Source organism: Cervus canadensis, chromosome 1 (genome assembly GCF_019320065.1).
Source record: "Cervus canadensis isolate Bull #8, Minnesota chromosome 1, ASM1932006v1, whole genome shotgun sequence".
Classification (NCBI taxonomy): Eukaryota; Metazoa; Chordata; class Mammalia; order Artiodactyla; family Cervidae; genus Cervus; species Cervus canadensis.
In genome coordinates, this window is record NC_057386.1 from 21,975,516 (window position 1) to 21,991,417 (window position 15,902).

A 15,902-nucleotide genomic window follows, 5' to 3' on the forward strand; every position below is an offset into this window, starting at 1 on the left:
TCAGTTGTGTCCAACTCTTTGCGACCCCATGGACTGCAGCAGGCCAGGCTTCCTGTCCATCACCAGCTCCCGGAGCTTGCTCAAACTCATGTTCATTGAATTGGTGATGCCATCCAACCATCTTATCCTCTGTTGTCCCCTTCTCATGCCTTTGATCTTTCCCAGCATCAGGGTCTTTCCCAGTGAGTCAGCTCTTCCCATCAGGTGGTCAAAGTATTGGAGTTTCAGCTTCAGCATCAGTCCTTCCAATGAAGATTCAGGACTGATTTCCTTTAGGATTGACTGGTTTGATCTTGCAGCCCAAGGGACTCTCAAGAGTCTCATCCAAAACCACAGTTCAAAAGCATCAATTCTTCAGTGCTCAGCTTTCCTTATGGTCCAACTCTCACATCCATATATAACTAAATCCACAGCTTTAACTAGATGGACCTTGGTCGGCAAAGTAATGTCTCTGCTTTTTAATATGCTGTCTAGGTTTGTCATAGCTTTTCTTCCAAGAAGCAAGTGTCTTTTAATTTCATGGCTGCAGTCACCATCTGCAGTGATTTTGCAGCCCAAGAAAATAGTCTGTCACTGTTACCATTGTTTCCCCATCTATTTCCCATGAAGTTATGGGACTGGATGCCATGATCTTAAGTTTTCTGAGTGTTGAGTTTTAAGCCAGCTTTTCCACTTGCCTCTTTCACTTTCATCAAGGGGCTCTTTAGTTCCTCTTCACTTCTGCCATAAGGGTGGTGTCATCTGATGTCTGAGGTTATTAATATTTCTCTCAGCAATCTTGATTCCAGCTTGTGCTTCTTCCAGCTCGGCATTTTGAATGATGTACTCTACATATAACTTAAATAAGCAGGATGACAATACACAGCCTTGATGTACTCCTTTCCCAATTTAGAACCAGTCCATTGCTCCATGTCCAGTTCTAACTGTTGCTTCTTGACATGCATACAGATTTCTTAGGAGGCAGGTAAGGTGGTTTGGTATCCCCATCTCTTGAAGAATTTTCCAGTTTGTTGTGATCCACACAGTCAAAGACTTCAGCGTAGTCAATGAAGCAGAAGTTTTTCTTGAATTTGCTTGCTTTTTCTATGATCCAATGGATGTTGGCAATCTGATCTCTGGTTCCTCTGCCTTTTCTAAACCCAGCTCGAACATCTGGAATTTCTCAGTTCACATTCTGTTGAGGCTTAGCTTGGAGAATTTTGAGCTAGGCTAGTTCAAAATTACTTTGCTAGAGTGTGAGATAATGCTATTGTGTGGTAGTTTGAATGTTCTTTGGCATTGCCTTTCTTTGCGATTGGAATGAAAACGGATCTTTTCCAGTCCTGTGGCCACTGCTGAGTTTTCCAAATTTGCTGGCATATTGAGGGCAACACTTGAAAAGCATCATCTTTTAGGATTTGAAATAGCTCAGCTGGAATTCCATCACCTCTACTAGCTTTGCTCATAGTGATGCTTCCTAAGGCCCACTTGACTTCGTACCCTAGGATGTCTGGCTCTAGGTGAGTGATTACACCTTCGTGGTTATCTGGGTAGTTAAGATCTTTTTTGTATAGTTCTGGAGAATTAGGAAATAGGGAAGCTGCAACAAAATTTTCCAGGAGGGAAAAAATAATGGCTGAGTCTTAATGCTGGCTCTGCCATTTACTAGCTGTACTACCTTCGGCAAGTCACTAAATCTCTGTGTGTCTGTTTTCTCACCTGTAAAATGGGGATAATGGTGTCGACCTAAAAGAATTGTTGAATGAATTAAATGAATTAATACATGTAAAGTGTTTAGTAAGCACTCAATACATTATTATTAGATTAACAAATTATATATAGTTATGACCAAAAATGGTCAAAGAAATGCATCCGTGCAACAAAAGGCCCCATCTCACATCTTAGTTTGAAAGGATTGCAGCTTTTCAATCTGTCCTAAAAGGTTTGTAGGATTCAGAGGATAGCAGGACAGGCCTAGAGTCCAAGATGGTGCTGATCAATATATTGATAATAGCTACTAGTCACATGTGACTGTTAAGCACTCAGAATGTGCCAAGTCAGAATTGAGACGTGCTGTAAATGTAAAATATACACTGGATTTCAAATCCTTATTATGGAAAAAAGTTGCATATATACACATATATATACTATATGCATATATATATGCATATATATATATACATATATATATATATTTGGCTGCGAAGCTTTTGGGATCTCAGTTTCTCCAACCAGGATTGAATCTAGGCCATGGCAGTGAAAGGAATCCTAACCATCAGGTCACCATGGAACTCTCCCGCTAATATTTTTATATTGGTTACATGGTGAAATGATAATATTTTGCATATACTGGTTTAAATAAGATGTATCAATTTCACCTTTTTCTTGTTTTTGATGTGGCTATTAGAAAATTTAAAGTTAGTTAGCTAGGTTGCATTATATTTCTATTGGACAATGCTGGTTCAGTACAGCCTTCAGCACTGAGTTTTGACAGTTAAGGGGTGCTATATAAGAAGGTTCTATAAAGGAACAGGGGGATAGATAAAATCTCCTCATCCTTTACACTTTAAAACATATTTAAATATATACACATTTATGTATAACATATATTTATATTAAAAAATATATGCCTCAATTTGTGAGATGGCTATAAAACTGAGGGAGCCACAGCTAATTTACCTTTAAAGAGGCCACAATTGGTAAAAGGTCTTTTATGACTATAATTTTTTTGGCCGCATTGCAGGGCTTTGGCATCTCAGTTCATCCACCACGGATAGAACCCAGACCCTGGCAGTGAGAGCACAGAATCCTAGCCACTGGACAGTAAGGGAATTCCCAGGTCTTTTATTTATTTTTTAAAAGTAGAAACAAAGATGAAACCAGAAAGAAAGTGAAACATATCTTATTTTTTAACATGAAATCAGGAAAACAAAACTTCTAACTTTTGAAAGCACTTGCTCAAAGGTCCAAATCTTACTTATTTTAGTGACCTGGATTATTAAAAGATTATCTGACAAAATTTTTCATATCATCCCTTGAAGTTACACTGAAAATAACAGGAATAATTACGGCCAAAAAGACTCCAGTCAGGGCTTTCTGTTGATCTGGAGCTAAAAATCTAGGCTGGGATTTTGTTCTGAATTGGTATTTTAACATTTTGCACTGACCAACTGCATGGGTTTCTACTCCAAAGACAGCCCGGGGGTGGAGGTGGGGGGTTGAGGGGAATGTGGGGGGCGTGGGGGTGTAATAAGGGAGCCCTCACACCTCTTCTCTGCTTCTCAAACCCTTCCGGGCTTCTTCCGTCTCCGGTAGGAGCCCGCTGTCCGCGCTGCGCGGACAGGTGCAGCGCCAGCAGCCCCCTCCCGCCTCCAAGGCTCGCTCGCTAACCTGCATCCTCCCGCCCAGCCGGCCGCGCCCTCGCCGCTCCCTCCCCTGCCTCGGCGCGTGCGCGCACACCGGCGGAGGCGCGCCCGCCCCGCGGGGCCGCGCACGCAGCTGCTGCCGCCACCGCCTCCCCTCCCTGCTGGCCCTCCTCCCCTTCCCTCCCCTCCGCCCCCTTCCCCGTAGGCAGCCGGCCCGCCAGCCCGCCCGCCCGCACTGCCTCCCTCCTGGCCCCTGGCGCTCGGGCTGGGTCTCTCCCCCGCCCCCAGACTCCCCTGGTCGCTCTCCTCAGGCGGTCGCCGGCGCTCGGTGGATGTGGCTGGCAGCCGCCGCCCCCTCCATTGCTCGCCGCCTGCTCTTCCTCGGCCCTCCGCCTCCTCCCCTCCTCCTTCTCCTCCTCAGCCGCTCCTCTCGCCGCCGCCGCCGCCTCCACAGCCTGGGCCTCGCCGCGATGCCGGAGAAGAGGCCCTTCGAGCGGCTGCCTGCCGACGTCTCCCCCATCAACTACAGCCTCTGCCTCAAGCCCGACTTGCTGGACTTCACCTTCGAGGGCAAGCTGGAGGCCTCCGCCCAGGTACGGCGACCCTCGGGCGCCGGGGGCGAGCTGCCGGGCAAGCAGTTAGGCCGCGCCCGCGGGCTGGGCTGGGGGCCCGACCGGGCGGGCGGGCCTGGGCGCTGCGGACCTGGGGCTGGGGAGGCCGGCTCGGGGACGGGCGCGCCCCTCTGGGGCGGCCGCTGGGCGCCCGGTCTATGTGCTCTGCCCTGCTGGGTTAGGGCCCGGGCCGCGCGCCTCTGGGGCCAGCACACCTGTGTGGGGCCTCCCCCAGACCCTGGCCCTTCCGGGCTTGGTCGTGGTCTGGTAGAGGCTGGAGGGTGTTGGGGAGGCCAGAGGGGTCATCGGAGTCCATGCTCAGCCTTTTCCGTCGTTCTCCCTACGCCCCACGGAGGACACTTTGGAAGGGGCAGTCATCTGGGACTCCGGCTGCCGCGCGTTAGAGAGGAGGGGATTCTAGAAGGGGGAAGAGAGTGAGAAGGAGAATGTTAATCCCGTGCAGCCTAGCCGAGTTCTCCCCGCCTGCTCCGGCCCAGGGGCAGGGTTTCTAAGATGATCCGCCCCCTCCCCCTTCCCCTCTAGTGACAGTGCAGCAGTGACTTTGTTCTCTCCTAACCTCTAGAGAAGCTGAAGGAGGACCCCTGTCTCCGCTTTTCCTCCCATCTTCCTAGCTTTGCAGCCCTTGAAGCAGGTGGATTTATTGCTACAGAGATGGTTGCTTAGCAGTACGCTCCTCTGAAAGAAGCCATTAGTTTTAGTATACCACTGATGAAAATATTCCATTACTCTTCATTGCAGTTTTTGGTGAATCATGCTCCCCCGCCCCTCCCCCCGCAGATTATCTAAAGTATTGTGTGATTTTGGAGATCGTTAGTATTGATGCCCTACAAAGGTCAGGAACAATAGACATTTGTGATACCGTGTTATGTGATGTATTATGTGAAGTTCGTAATGAAAAAATGGGAACTGTTTACCAATACCTTTAAATATCTTGTTGTAACGATATCTTTAAATATCTTTTACTTGTTATCTTTAAAAAGGATGATGGTAAATATATTTTGTTTCATTTCTTTTCCTACTGCAGTTAGTGGGGAAAATCAGTAGGCCTCAATCGTAAAGAACAGGGTGTATGTAGCAATGAAATAAAAGAAATGTAGACTAGCATAGTGTTGTAATGAACTGAAAGTTGGCAGTTGTGTTTGAAAGCCGAGTACTCAGGTTGAAAATGTGTCTAAAAGTGTAGAATTAAAAAGTATACTGTCAGATTTGGGGTGCTCATAGGAAAGCATGAGGGCTCTGTGGTCTGGCTGCATCTAAAGACGAAACTTACCCCTGTGAAAGTCAGGTGATTTTAAAATTTTCCTTTGAGAATATGAATCAGAATGAGTGCAGCTTGGGTCTAAATTAGGATTTGAAAGGGTTATTTGGGAGACTGTTTGACCCAAGTGACTATAGAATGTTTGATATATGTTGGCTGGGGGCAGATGGGAGGGAGTGTAAACAGTGTGTCTTATGACTTGGCAGACCTGCGGGAAGAAGGACCTAGCAATGAATGAGTTTGCATTATGTCAAAAGGCTAACATTAAAAAAAAATCATTTGTTTTTTTACTCCATAGTTGTTTTACCCCATAATGGATTCATAATTTTGAGAAGTGTACCCTAATAGGTTCATAATTTTGAGAGGTATACCCCATAATGGGTTCATAATTTTGAGAGGTATAGGGAAAAATTTCAGAAAAAAGATTGTTAATAAAGGTTTTATTTAAGTGTTAGGGTAGAACAGCAAGCAGTGACATGCTTATCCTTACCCGTTTTCTACTTGGCCCATTTTCTACTTGGCTTTTTGAAAGAAATGAGAAATACGTGGAAGGCTGGTTCGGGACATTGAGGTAGCACATGGTAATGTATTAGGTATTAGCAGGGACTTGTTAATCTAATACAAGGAAAAAAACAGTAAAGGAAGATTGGACTTTTTAATTGTACACATTGCTGCTTTTGAAAATGTAAAGAGGACTTAACATTAGTAATAAGTTAACAGTTGTTAGCATATATTGATGTTTTTGAAATATAAATTGGAGCAGTAAGTTTAACCTGTGGGATTAGGTGGTATCTGATTGTGGACAAAAATTATATCTCTGGAAGCCAAATTGATAACTGATATTGTGTCAGTTCCCTAACAGTTTGGAATTACATTGCACAAAGTGTGCAAGTTGCTTGGTTGCTTTAGTTGCAAAATTTTATCATAAGCCCAGAGTATTTGTACAGGTTACATGTTAGAAATTTAGTGGATTTTTAACCAGGCCTGGGTTTGGACTCCTGGGGAAGATGAATTAGTCAATGTGCACTGATTTTAAAAGTAGTTGTCTTTTACATAAGTGTGTGTGGTGTAATTCAGCAGGTTTTGAGAATGTGTTATCGTGGGCCTAGAAAAATGGGACATTCCCTTTCCCTTCCTTTTACATTAGGATATGTGAGAGAAATAGACTTTCATAGCTATTTCAAACTCTGACTCTCTTGCTTTGTAGGTAATTCATTTAAAAATAGATTACAAGTTTATGTGAGTGGTGACAGTTCCTGGTTATGAGTGTGTAGTGCTCTATACAGTAATTGTGTTATGGAAATAGTTTACCTGTGCCAGAGAAATAGGAGTCAGGATGTGCTAAACAATCCCTGGCCTCTGCCAACAAAATATTCATGATGGAGATGACTAAATTGGCACTTTGAGGAGAGTTACAGATACAGTAGATTGTTTGGCAGACTGAAACTTGGCACCTAAATGGATGTTTTGTCCACCCAGTGTTACAGAAGTTTCTGCCCAAATTTTGCAGATTTCTATGCAGTCATTTTGGTAGGTTTTTTTTTTTACTTTTAAAAAAGATAAAAGTAATTAATTTTGTCCAGCTTTATGCTAGATCACTAAATGGTCTTAAAGTAAATTTGAAAGATTGGTCATAAGGAATTGAACTTGTTCAGATTTCTGTTATGTTTCTTGAAATGTATCATTGAGGAAACCCCCAAGTGTAAGAAAGTTTTGTATGGTAAGTTTTATCCAGTATCATCTGGCAGTGAATTCTTTGGTAAGCTTTCCAGATAAATGAAGTTTACTCTTTGAGACACTCAGACTTTAAAAAATATTTACTGATTTGATGGAAATATTTATCCCTTTAAACTCTGTGATTCCTCATATTCTAGGTTTCTGAATACTGGAAAGCATTCTCAATATGTCACTGATACTTAATAACCCTAGATTACCCAGAACTGTGTATTATAATTTATTAGTTTGTTATCTGTTCTTTAAAGTTTTTTTATTTTTCTTATTCTCAGGTTATTACTTGCTGCTTACTGTGTGTTGTTGCTCCCTATTGTGCAATTTCTTCCCTCTTCTGTTTTACTAAACTTGACCTGAATAGGTCTAAGTAACCAAATAAACAAACTTGTTTGAGCTTAAAAGTTTTTCCTAAGTGTGTTTGATGGATTCTCTACTGAGTGAAGGGTATGAGCTTTATTGTATGGACTTTGTATCATATCTTCTAGTTTCCATAAAGGCTTTATTTATTTTTTTTAACTTCCTGGTTCTTGATAATTGATATTGTACAATGCAGCCTACATAAATGTGGTCTTGAATAGTAAATTATCAGTGAGACGTCTCTGAACTTTGCTACATAAATGAGCCTGTTCTTACTGTAAAGTAAATCTTACTGTAATCTGTACGTGAGTCAGTGTCAAAGGACTGAGTCCTCTGATAGCTGTTTTGTTGTTAATTGAGATTAGTTCTCTAGATCTTGGAGATTCCATTTTGATCACCATACAAGTATGTAGTACTCAGTTTATTTGGCCATTTGCAATCATTGTAAAATTTTATTTTAAATTAGGAAATATTTTAAATACAGAGAAGTAACCCACCACTTCGATTTAGCAGATGTTAGTGCTTTGTCCCATTTGCTTTAGACTTTAGATGTTTTTTGGAAAATAAAATGTCACAGATGCCACTAAAGTCCATTTCCATCTCTTCCCACCCTCACCCTGAACGGTAAATTCTCTTTTTTGGTAGGTGTTATTCCTATGCATAATTTTAAAGTTTTATGGTATACAAACAATAAATAGTAATGTTCTGTATGTTTACTTGTTATGTTTGACTTTCTGCAGCTTGCTCTTTTTAATGGTGCTTTTGTTAGAAAACTTGGCTCAATATGTGTTTACTAATTATTTGCTCCTTATTGTCTTTAGAAATTATAGCACTGTTCCACAAAGGCAATGATTATTACAAAATTTTAATGATGAAATTGCTTGTTAGGCAAAGTGACTCAGGTTTCATACTGACTGGTTTTTGGAATTGTCACACTGGAGATTTCCTTTTAGTAAAATCTCAGGGTTTTAGCAATCAGGAAAAAACCCTTTTGAGTCTTCATAGTACACGTAAGATGTGTTCCTGAGTGACTGTGGTAAAGACTCATTCAGGAAAAAAACTGTCTCAGATTGCTCCCTTTCTAGCTCTTAGGAAACTTCCATTGCAAAATTGTTACCGATGGTCAAGTTATCTCTTCAGTAGAAACGTTACTTAGTGTGGTTTGGTTTAGTTGAAATACAGTCTGTATGGGACTCCAAGAAGACTTAACTAGACCTAGTTTGAATTAAAGAAAGAATACACTAATAACCCATTTAGTCATAGCACCAGATGGAAAGGTTGAAAGTAAGTTTGTTATCAATACAATTTATACGCCCACCTTTAGCATTCTGCTTCTATTTTAAGCTTGGAAAGTGAAGATCTTAATGCTGAAATTCTTTTGAATTATTACTGGTATTTTTTTTTAATTGAAGTATAGTTGACTTATATTATTACCTGTATTTTTGATAGTGGAACATATGAGCAGTATTCAGTAACATGACCATGTTAACCTGTGAGAAATCACTGAATCATCAGGTTAGAACTCTTTTTTTTTTTTTAGGTTAGAACTCTTGTTGGTTAAAAAAAAAAAGAACTCTTGTTGGTAAAGCATCAGAAAGATCAGTGTGATAGTTGAGTGCATGCTTAAGTCCACCTGGATGTTTTAAATTACATTCCTTGGATGGTACATAAGAGTATGCTGATACCCAATATAATATATAATATGTGCTTTATAATACAGCACATAATTCTTAAGTTTGCTATCATTTTGATTAGGTGCTTTCTAAACCATTAGGTGAATGCTGTTAGATGATATTCAGATTAATATCTTTATGACTAGAGCACATTTAGTCTTGTTCTCTGTGCATGTGTCTTAATGATAACATCTATTAAATGATTACTGTGTGTGAGGCACTAAGTGGTAAAAGAAACACTTCTATGGATTATCCTGTTGTTTAAAGTGCATTTCTGATATGAGACAGAATATACCGTCTGATTGAAATTTGAGTATTTCCTTGCAGAAGTGGCAGTACGCTGGAAAAAAGAATTAGTTGCTGTTCAACAAGCAGCTTAATTCGCTAGTATAAACTGGTGGTGGTGGTGGTCGTTCAGTTGCTCAGTCATGTCTGACTTTTTGCAACCCCATGAACTGCTGCACACCAGGCTTCCCTGTCCTTTCTATAAACCGGTGGGTTTTCCCTAAACCCAGGAGAAATTGGATTGTACTTGTAACTGGATGTTGTGTCCTGTGCCTTTCCAAAGTACAAACACTCTTCCTCAAAATGGTACGATAGTAGTGAGATAAATGTCATTTGGCATATGTAGTGTAGTATGGAAATGGCAACCCACTCCAGTACTCTTGCCTGGAAAATCCCTTGGACAGAGGAACCTGGTAGGCTACAGTCCATGGGGTCGCAAAGAGTCGGACACGATTGAGCAACTTCACAGAGTGTAGTACAGGTATCTTGACATGGTAGATTAACTGCTTGGCTACCATTAAATTCATTGTAGATGTTGATGGATGAAAATAAAAGTTGCCTAGGTAAAGCTTAAGACATGTAACTAAACCACTGTTGTTATTCTGTATGCCAGCTTCAAACCCTGGAAAGTTTTATTCATTTTACCCTTTGGAGCATATGCTAGTAAATGCTTTATTCCTATGTTTCTGAAAAATTTTTTAAAAGTCAGTTTTTGAACAGGCAAAGTTGTTTTTTTCTTTTTGTTTAAATGTAGTGCTATAAACAGTCAGTTGGGACTAAAAGTGTTAGTGTTGTTTAGATGTGTTCTGGCAAAATAAACAGTGTGAAGAAAGGAATATTACCACTTATAAAATTAAAAAACTGTTCACTAAATGGTGTTTTTGTTTAGAAACAGGAAGATTTATGAGAAGATTTTTTTTTTTTGTAAGCCAAAATAGTTTCTCTTTAGGTGTTAGAGATTTTGACAGTCTGTTATAAGTTTAATAACATACTGTCTATAATTTAGGCCAGGTAATTTTAATTTAATATTACTCATATGTATGTATTGATTGCTAATAAAATAATTACTCTTAGGTAGGTTTTTCATACAGATTTTATATTACTATGTTTCTTTACCTAGTGTTATGGTCTGTTCAGTGACCTCAAGGCACTGTTGACTACAGTTGGTTTTGTTTGATCTACACAGTGTTTTTGAAAAATCTGAATTAATTGTCATTAATTAAAAATTGGGAGATTGCACATGAAATCTGTACTTGTGGCTTTTTAGAATGGAAAGATCTGAAAAAAAAAAAAAATTGAAAGATCTGGCAACATTGTTTGGTCCCCCCCCCCCCCACCCATGTATAGCAATAATTGGTTGGCTTCAAGAAATGTATACTTCCTCCTTCTTTTGCATATAGCTTTCCTTTATGCATAGCCTTCACCTGTTTCATTGGCCTCTGTGGGCATTTGTGATTTAGGACATCTGTATTTTTGTTATTTTAGATTTAGACTGTTCAAATGTCTGAAAATGAATTTGAGGTTTTGTTTAATGCAACAATTATATAAAAACAAGGTTACAAACAAATTGGAAAATGAGCAGGGGTTATGAATAAGAGGAAAAACTTAAGGGCCAAAAAAGAAAGAAAATGAGAGAGGGAGGAAGGGAGGTGGGGGGGTGGTTGTAGAAGTTGGGGAGAGAGAGAGAGAGAAGAAACAAAAGAGGTAACTAATGTTACTAGTGATCAAAAAAATTCTCATTTAAACAACAATGGAATACAGTGCAAAGGTTATACATACTTTGATATCATTTGTATAAGATTAAAAACATTGTTTGCTGTTCTTTATATAGGTAACAAAAGTACTAAACATATATGAGAAAGATATACATTAGCTTAGGATAGTGGCTATCTCTAAGGAATGAGGAAGAGAGGAAGGGGCATTCTTTATATCTGTATTTTACTTTTTTGGATCTGAGTCAAATAAGACAAAGCCATAAAAGTTTATTTAATCTTGGTGGTGAGTCATTAGTGTCTGTTACATTCAAGATGTTTCTTTAGGAAAAGAAAAAATTTAAAGAGTGTTTTATGAAGTTTTGACATAGTTTACAATACCAGATTTCTTCTTCTATTCTTACAAAAAGAGCGTACACTCATGATGGGTATGACGTGCAGGTTGAGATACATAATTATTTGCAACATATAAGAAAGGGTTTCTGATTAAAATTTGTTTGAAATTAAAAAATTTAAGTTGTTTTAAATCAAGGTTTAAGTGAGGGAAAAAGGCTTTTATTTAGCTCATTGGTCAGATACTTGAATTCTGTGAAATACCTAAGTATTTATTATTGCTTTGAATATTACCACAAAAATGTGAATTGCTTTGGATATTTAGAACTAGTCATTTATTTCTACCATTGTTGCATAAATACTTAGCTTAGGTTTTAGTCATGTCTGGATTTTTTAAAAAATTGCCTATGACATATATTAGACCAAGATGAAGATGTACATATTAATAATCTAGGCTATTTCTGACACTGCTGACTTTTTTTTTTTTTTTTTAACCATCTTAGGTGAGGCAGGCAACCAATCAGATTGTGATGAATTGTGCTGATATTGACATTATTACAGCTTCATATGTACCAGAAGGAGATGAAGGTAAGCGCTGTTTTCCCTTTTAGTTTGCTGTCTCCATGTTTGTGTATAATATGTGCTTTTGTGTGTGCTTTGGTGTGTGTGTGTGTTTAATACATACACTTCAGATTAAGATATCAATGTTTGTTACATTCAGAATAGGAAAATTCTTTAGATGGTTATAGGAGATATTTGAATAATATGAAATAAAGAAAATGTCATAATTTTACTTCTACTTCAAACATTAAGTTATTTTGTGACCCTAGGCAGATCACATGTTCATGAGTGTAAAATAAATATTATGCCATTCACATAGATCTGAAGAGTTATTTTGAAAAATTAAATACTTTGAACGTGAAAAGTTTCTCAAGCAGACTAGTTTATACATGAGTTTCTTAAAGTTTTTTTTTTTATTCTCTTAAACAATAGATTAAAATTGAGATAGTGTTACTCATAATTGGGAGAAAATATTTGTTTTATGAGATCTAATATGAAGGTTAGAAACTAAATGATGGAGTTAGTTATAGAGGAAGAAAATGTTGAAAAGAAACAGCATAGAATGTGTGGGAACTCAGCATCTTTAACAAAGAAATATTTTAGATCTTGTAATTACAATAAGAATTAAACTGAATAATCCATTTCTGCCTGAATTCTTATTCCCACATAAACTGCTTTTGAAAAAGTTACCAAGTTTGGCATGAACTCACAAGTATATCAATTTTAGATCTGAATTGCTTTTTACTTTTGACTTGACATTCCCTGTTAAAGTGGCTTATTGATTAGTCTTTGCTATTCAGATTTTTCCTCTTAGAAAATCTTCTCTTTTGATATACATTGTTAGAAATTTGACCTTTTGATTTACATTCTGTATTGCTATTTCCCTTCTTCACAGTATACTGAAAATAAGCATGCAAGTAACATTTTAAGGCCTGGCTATATGTGTCTCCTCAATTTTTCTTAAATTGTGTTGTCCATAGAAAGATAAGATATGTAGCAGTTGAGTGTATTATTGCCAAGAAGTACTTAAGTTCAGTTGATTGTAAATGAGGTCAACTGCTGCCATTTTAAGTTAGAGGAACAGATCCTTCAAATGGACTTTGATTGAGTGCCAATTAAAAAAAAAAATCTTTGGTAAATGAAAGAGATTATTTAATTTCTGTAACTGAGGAAAAATGGAAGCACCTTAGATAAGCATATCAAAGCAAGCTTTCTTTGTTGTAGGTAGAGAGCGTTTAAATGCAATATAGGGTTTCAAAATGTTGTTAAGTTTGGCTAGGTAGAACTAGCTACATAAATGTGTATCCTCCAGTTGGCATAGTTTCAGCTCAGGTTTGTTTTTATCCTCCTCTACTAAAGTGGCAGGAAGGAATTCAGAGAATTTAAATGTTTGAATATGTGTAACTGAATGTGCCAAGTGCATAAAGATCTGAATCTTAAGGAAGCAGTGTTAGTATTCTTAATGAAAATTCATAGGCAATAGGATTTGGAGAGAGATTCATGTAAAACATTAAATGTTTTTAGATACATAAAATATTTTCTTCAGAACTAGCTAAGGTTCATTTCTCAACTCACCCTATAGCAGTAGGAAAAACCTGGAGTTATGTGTAAACCCACTTAATTTTAGAGTGTAACAGAATAGGAAGTTACATTAATTTGCTATTTTAAGAAGACAGAAACATGTAATTAGCCTCCAACTAATAAAAATAAATGGAAAAAAAATAAAAATAAAAATGTTAAAAAAAATAGGTTTAAAAAAATTAAAATTAAAGAGAAAAAAAAGGGAAATGCCACAGAACTGCAAAAGCCCAACGTAGAGGCAGGGGTTTATAACAATAAAAAATGTGACTGAGGTGGGAAATAAAAATCTCAAAAGCTTAATTAGATTTCATAGTGCCAATAAAATTGAAAAAAAAAAAAAGAAGACAGAAACAGATAGATTTGGCCTTCCAGATATATACATAGCTTAATTTTGCCCTTAGATATGGAAGCATTTCTTGATTTTTATCTTATTGGGAGAGTATAGCACTGTTTCTTTAGAAACTAGTAGTTGTGAACTTGACTGTCAGCTTCTTCCAGGGCTGTAAGCTGGTGGCAGGGTAATAAATGAGTCAATAGGAGAGACAGGATTTTTTAACCCGGCTAATTTCATTCAGTACCTATTAATATTTATGATTGCCCTCTGGAAGACTGCTTTACGGATCTGTAACCAAAATCTTGGTGCTTTAAGGTAAAGTCAGAAAATTATTTGAAGGCATGAAATTGTTGCTTCTGTATGTAAATTTTTAATTGATGAAAAAGGCCATCTCGTGATATGTGCAGTAATCCAGATATATCTATTGGCATTTCTTTTTACACTAAGGCACTGCCTTTTAAACAGAAATCATTTATTTTAAAACCTATTTGAAATCTTACTTTGTATTTTTAAAATGAGAAATCAGTAAGAAAAACGGCTGAAAACTGTTTTTTTACTGTTCTGCACTTCAAGGGTTGGTGAAATCATTAGCACTTAAGCCAGTGCAAGGAATGCACCTCCCTACACAGTGCAGGGATTAGTATTGTCATCAGCTTCTGCAAGAGAAATACGAAACTTTTGAGTGCCTGAACTCAGGTCCTGACAGGTAAATAGTCTTTTAATTTATCATTAATAGTTGATGGCTTGGGCATAACCACATAGAGAATGATCACTTGAAAGTTTTGTACCAACTTTTCCCTTAGTATACTCTGTCAGGTATGTGTTTGTAGAATTAGTTATGTAAGAAAAAGCTTTTCCGTTGGTTACATAATATATCATGTGAAGTTCTGTTATATAGTTTCCGATCCACCAGCATCACTTTGGTTTAGCCATATAAAGCATGTAAATTTTAACACATTTATTCTTGAAGTAGGATTGTGTATTTCAGTACGACACATATGTGCATGTGTATTTCATGCAAGGATAAAACAAACAGAAATATTGCCAAATATTAATTTTGAGTAAAACTATTCAAAAACAAAAAGGTTCCTCACACTTGATCGTAAGCTTTTATCCAACCATTAGTAATCTTTATTATTCCACATAATTATGTGTGGATTAGTAAAAACATTAATACACCACTTTCTCTTTGTGATAGAGTTGTTTATGGCATTGTTCTGAAAATACATATGTGACTAATTAAGTGCCAGCTCTCAAACTGGGAAGAGTGAAAGAAGGGAATATATCCCTTTCCAGTACAAATGTACTAAAATATGATACCACGATTCATATGAAAAATTTTAAAGAAATCTGAATATAACTTTCATTATACTAATAACAGTATGGGGTAGGGTCTAAAACCAGTTCATTCAACAAACTTGAATGAATTGGGCTAAATGTAGAAAAATAAGAAATTGGCTGAACCGAAGAGTCTATATCGCACATAAATATATTAACATTTTAAGCAACTTTTCTGGCCAAACAGAACATTTTTGTGGGCCAGAATGCTGTTGATTTTGCAACCTCTGAAGAGGGATTTCAGGGAACTGTGGTGTGTTATGCATATTCTTTATCACTTGGACATGAAGATAAGACTTGAGCATAGATGTATCATTAAAAAGAGGAAAATCCCTTGTGAGATTCTTCTTGGTTCTTAATTGAAACTGATATAAATTATGTATAATATGCCATTACTATTAAATATGTTAAGCAAATAGTTTTAGTTTGTGATATGAGTTCCAGTGGTATGTACTTTTAAAAAATTCAAAATATAGCATAACATCTTCTTTTAGGTAGCTTTTAGAGTTTTTGAACACTAAAATGGCATTATTTTTGAGAACTTGTTTTTATTTTGTCTTTTGTTTATTTGGGGACTTCCCTTATAGCTCAGTTGGGAAAGAATCTGCCTGCAATGCAGGAGACCTGGGTTCAGTTCCTGGGTTGGGATGATCCCCTGGAGAAGGAAATGGCAACCTACTCCAGTATTCTTGCCTGGAGAATCCCATGGGCAGAGGAGACTGTTCATGGGGTCGCAAGAGTCGGACCTGACTTAGCGACTAAA

The 15,902-nt window shown here is 37.8% G+C and overlaps 1 protein-coding gene across 1 annotated transcript in view; it reads left to right on the top strand.

Moving 5' to 3' along the window:
• Positions 1-3,479: 3,479 nt before the first annotated feature.
• The window catches only part of NPEPPS (aminopeptidase puromycin sensitive), a 108,958-nt gene continuing 96,535 nt past the window's right edge, over positions 3,480-15,902 (top strand). The window contains exons 1-2 of the mRNA XM_043469996.1: positions 3,480-3,937; positions 11,829-11,913. Coding sequence (XP_043325931.1) covers positions 3,677-3,937; positions 11,829-11,913 — 346 coding nt within the window. The 5' untranslated portion in view covers positions 3,480-3,676. The remainder of the gene's footprint in view (positions 3,938-11,828; positions 11,914-15,902) is intronic.